This window comes from Gadus morhua, chromosome 22, assembly GCF_902167405.1.
Source record: "Gadus morhua chromosome 22, gadMor3.0, whole genome shotgun sequence".
NCBI lineage: Eukaryota > Metazoa > Chordata > Actinopteri > Gadiformes > Gadidae > Gadus > Gadus morhua.
The window spans coordinates 17997717-18002716 of record NC_044069.1 but is presented as its reverse complement, the minus strand read 5'-3'; the positions used below and the strand labels follow the sequence as shown (position 1 = coordinate 18002716).

The 5000-nt window shown below is 53.8% G+C and overlaps 1 protein-coding gene across 1 annotated transcript in view; it reads left to right on the top strand.

The window, feature by feature from the left end:
• gabbr1b (gamma-aminobutyric acid (GABA) B receptor, 1b) overlaps positions 1-5000 on the top strand; it is a 110435-nt gene that overhangs the window by 47308 nt on the left and 58127 nt on the right. The window contains exon 7 of the mRNA XM_030347829.1: positions 4129-4289. Coding sequence (XP_030203689.1) covers positions 4129-4289 — 161 coding nt within the window. The remainder of the gene's footprint in view (positions 1-4128; positions 4290-5000) is intronic.

Here is a 5000-nt window from a genome sequence, read left to right as displayed (position 1 = left end):
TGTGTGTGTGTGTTTGTGTGGATGTGTGTATTTCCACACACGCACAAAGACGCACACACACATGCACACTAAGAAACACACACATACAAACACACACACATAAACACACACACACACACACACACACACACACACACACACACACACACACACACACACACACACACACACACACACACACACACACACAGAGAATGGCTGGGCGAGGCTGAACTAAGGCTGTCAGCACTCGCCTTTCGGTAACTTTGACTTCATATTTGGGCTGTCATTCCTGCCGCCTCTGGAGCTCTGCTCAGACCCACATACCAATGCAGCCGCCGCGCAACCATCCCTGACAGTACCAGCCCTCTCTCTCTCTCTCCCTTCCTCTATCTCCCACTCTCTCCCCCTCTCTCTCCCTCTCTGTCTCACTCTTCCTCTCTCTCTCTCCCTCTCCCTCCCTCTGTCTCCCACTCTCTCCCCCTCTCTCTCCCTCTCTGTCTCACTCTTCCTCTCTCTCTCTCCCTCTCCCTCCCTCTGTCACTCTCTCTCTCTCTCTCTCTCCCGCTCTCTCTTTCTCATTCTCCCTCCCTCTCTCTCTCTCTCTCTCTCTCCCTTCCTCTATCTCCCACTCTCTCCCCCTCTCTCTCCCTCTCTGTCTCACTCTTCCTCTCTCTCTCTCCCTCTCCCTCCCTCTGTCACTCTCTCTCTCTCTCTCTCTCCCGCTCTCTCTTTCTCATTCTCCCTCCCTCTCTCTCCATCTATGTCTCACTCTTCCTCTCTCTCTCTCACCCTCTCCCTCCCTCTGTCTCTCCCCCTCGCTCTCCTGCTCCCTCTTCTTCTCTCTCTCTCTCGCTCTCTCTCTGTCCCTCTTTGGCGCTCTCTCTCCCTTTCTATTCCCCTCTCTCTCTCTCTCTCTCACCTCCCTATCTTCCTCCCTCCCTCTCCCTCCCTCTCTCTCACCTCCCTCTCTCTCACCTCCCTCCCTCTCACTCACCTCCCTCTCTCTCTCTCACCTCCCTACCTTCCTCTCCCCCTCTCCCTCCCTCTCTCTCACCTCCCTCTCTCTCCCTCCCTCTCTCCCTCTCCCTCCCTAGTTCACCCCGAGGAGGGACACAAGAGCACCCTCCCATAGAGTGCATCAGGGATCCAAGCCAATTAACCTTGTTAAAATGATAACATGTATTTATGTGAAGGGGGAGGCATGCATTAATCATACCATGGTTTCTCCGTAATGATGGATCTAGCCCGGGAGAGGAGGAGACTATAAAGGGGAGCGTGGTGCCAGTGTTGGATATGCTGCTAGTGTACACAGTGAGCCTGAACACAGGGCACATGTGGAGGTGTGCTGCTATGTTAAGGAGAGGCCTCGGCTCCGGCCCCTGCTACACAGGCAGGTGTTGTGCAACACGATGTGCAAAGCTGGCTCCTTTTGGTTTCGGGTCAAATAGTGCAGTACTTGAGTTTTGCAGATGCACATTTGTGAGGTTTACTGCAGGACCATGTTGAGGCTAAAGAGTTGTATATATGTGGTGTCATGCACGCACAGAGGATTGCATAGGACATACAGTACGATAGTTTATCTCTCTGTTATTATACGGGTCTTCTTCTATCTCTCCATCAATCCATCTATCTTTCTATGTAAATATATATCATATATATATATATATATATATATATATATATATATATATATATATATATATATATATATATATATATATATTCATGCGGTAAATATATTACCCATTACCCAACATATATATATCTGTCTGATTGCTGCTCGCTCAATCGCTCACCTCTCGCGCGCGGGTAATGGAGGCGGGATGGCGAGCAGCTAGAGAGGCGCGCGGGGACAACAGCACTCCAGAGGAACCAGGCGCTTGTCGAGTGGTAGGCTGCGCTAGGAGAGGTTTGACCGCGCGTCCAAACGGAGAGCGCAATGGAAGCAGAAATACATCTCACTGCATTGAAGGGTTGCGGGGTGAACGTGCAGCATCAATCTCATGCATCCCCGTGCTGTGAAGACGGGGTATAAATAGTCAATAAACAAGCAACAAGTCGAAAGAAACAGAGAAGGGTTTGGTTGCAAAACATTACCCAACATGAACCCGCTAACGCGCGCACGCACGCACGCACACACACACACACACACACACACACGCACTCGCGCGCGCACGCGCACGGATGCATGCATTCACGCACGGACGAGTGCACGTGCTCACATATTCTCCACACACGCGGATGTAACGAAGGAACGTGTTATGAAGGATCGTGTAATGAAGGAACGTGTAACGAAGAAACTTTTAACGGAGGAACGTGTAATGAAGGAACTAGTCGACCGTCTACGGGACGCCCATGCAGGCCAGCGTTTAGTCCTTTCGGTCCGCCGCAGGTTGACGTGTTGGCTGACCTGAGTGGCAACGACCTAGTGGTGCAGAGTAGGAAAAACATGGTCTTTTTTACTATGATCAGTGCACGACTATACAAGTGTCACTATAGGCTGCTTAACAAAGGGCTTTTCTAGACAGGGACTCATTCAAACGTTAAGAAAGTAACGTGTGACATTATGATTAATACCCGAATGGCTTGCAGTGACGAAAGACGCCGTCGGTCTGTGAACAGCGGACACTGACACGGAGATTGAGAGGCTGAGTTACGATGAAGGTTTTATTTGTATGTATTTTTTGGGGACGGGTGGTGGGGAGGGAGGAGGGAGGTGTGGAGGGCAATCAAAGTGGTTTGTGAAAGTGAGAGGGAACGCCAACCCCCCTTTCCCGCGGCACCACGCTATCTCTCTCTCTCTCTCTCTCTCTCTCTCTCTCTCTCTCTCTCTCTCTCTCTCTCTCTCTCTCTCTCTCTCTCTCTCTCTCTCTCTCTCTCTCTCTCTCTCTCTCTCTCTCTCTCTCTCTCTCCCCCCCCCCCCTCCCTACACTCCTCTGCTGCAGTCAGGGAGAGACGTCGTCGCGTGCAGTCAGTCCGCGGTGTACCCGCCGCTCGCTCGGCGCTGCTCTTCTTCTACCTCTTCTTCTTCCTCTCCATTCCTACTCTCCTGAAGGGTGACCGGATTACCGCCACGCCGAGGGACGCCATCGGCATGCGATAGCGCACTCGCCGCTTCGTCTCTCTTATATCGTGATATTAGCTTCCTTAGTTCGTAAGAATAATAAACAGAGATCCGCGAGCCGTTCACGTGACGGCGTGATTCAAACGGACAACTGTTACCATGCGTGCGTTTGGCGGCGTATTGCGGTGATACACCGCACGGCAAGTGGCGGGCAAGGAGCCTGGGGTATGTAGGACACGGAGTCATGCTTTAAGGAAGGAGACGATTCGGGTTAATTCTAGTTCAGTCTGTCCTACACCTCACACCGAGAGGCTTGTGTCCTGTTAGATAGAACAGAGAAGGCAGTGTTAGCATCTGCTGTGTGTGTGTGGGTATAATAGTAGCCCCCCGTGAAGAGGCAGGTGGTCTCCCGGTCGGACAGAAGAATCCCTCGCGGTGAGGACAAAGCTCGAGTTCCAGCACCTCGGACAGCGAACACATACTTGACGCACGAGCTAACTGCTTCAACTCGTCCACACTTCCGCCTCCCGTCGTCAGCTCTGAACACGTCGTTATTTTTTTAAATCGAGCCGAAACGTCTCGGATCATCTTAACTTCTAACCCGGGTTAAATGCACTTAAACCACAGAGGTTTGCGCGTGTCGGCGTCTTTCAACCCAGTTCGGAAGGACTCGAAGCTATAATCAACACGTGCAAAAGTTTCCCCGAACCCCCCATGAGCGAGGCAGGCCCTTGGAACAACTTTTCCTTTGTAATTTCAAAAGTATTTAATCATATTTTACCAAAAGATTTGTATTATTGACAATCGGGTCGCACGTGCCGCTCCAATGACAAACGGCGCCGTTGGCCAGCCAATGGGAAATCAGCCCCCCGTGTGACGTCGCGCCGACCGCCACCCGAGAGCAGAGTGGAGTGGAGCTCCGCAGCGTCCTTATCCCCCGAGTCCCCCGTAGTCCACCTCTGAGCCCCCCAACCCCTCCGCCATGGCCCCACCGGTCCCTAGCCCCCCCAGGGTCGCCCGCCGGCCCCTGACCGTCGCCTGCTGCCTCATGCTGCTCCTGTCTTGGTCCTGCCCGGCTCTAGGCAAGAAAAAGCTGTACATCGGAGCGCTGTTCCCCATGAGCGGGGGCTGGCCCGGCGGCCAGGCCTGCCTCCCGGCCGCCCGCATGGCCCTCAACCTGGTGAACCGGCGCAGCGACATCCTGCCCGACTACGAGCTGGAGCTCATCCACTACGACAGCATGGTGAGTAGCTCCTCTGATTGCCACCACACGCAGCCCGCCGCGGGCCGCCGCACGAACACACGCACAGGGTCACCAGAGGCGGGGGGGGGGCGCATCGTGTGTTGACGAGAACCGGCCGCTGCATTATGTACGACTTGTTTATCGGCCCGACTAGAGGTAGTAGTACTACACACACACTTCCCACAGGGCCATGGGCTCGTGCTGACGTAGCTGTGGCAGCACAGCCACTGCATGGCTGGGCAATTGGCACAGGAGCGGCGGGCATGTGGCGGCCGCATCACAGAGGAGCGTAGCGCAGCCGTCCCCCAGAGCGGGCCTGATGGTCTCCACCAGCCCCCGCCGCACCGCCGCGGTGCTCCTCAGTGCACCGCGCGCTTTGTCACCTCGCACACTCCTATTGGCTGCCACCGTGTTAACCTGCTCTATCTGTGTGTGTGTGCGTGTGTGTGTGTGTGTGTGTGTGTGTGTGTGTGTGTGTGTGTGTGTGTGTGTGTGTGTGTGTGTGCGTGTGTGTGTGTGTGTGTGTGTGTGTGCGTGCGTTTGTATGTGTGTGTGTGTCTGTGTGTGTGTTGGAAACCTGTGTGAAATTCTCTCTCTCTCTCTCTCTTTCTCTCTCTCTCTCTCTCTCTCTCCCTCTCCCCAACTCCCTCTCTTGCTCTAATTCTCACCTAGTTACCCTGGGGCCTTTCATGCCACATGCCAATGCATTAT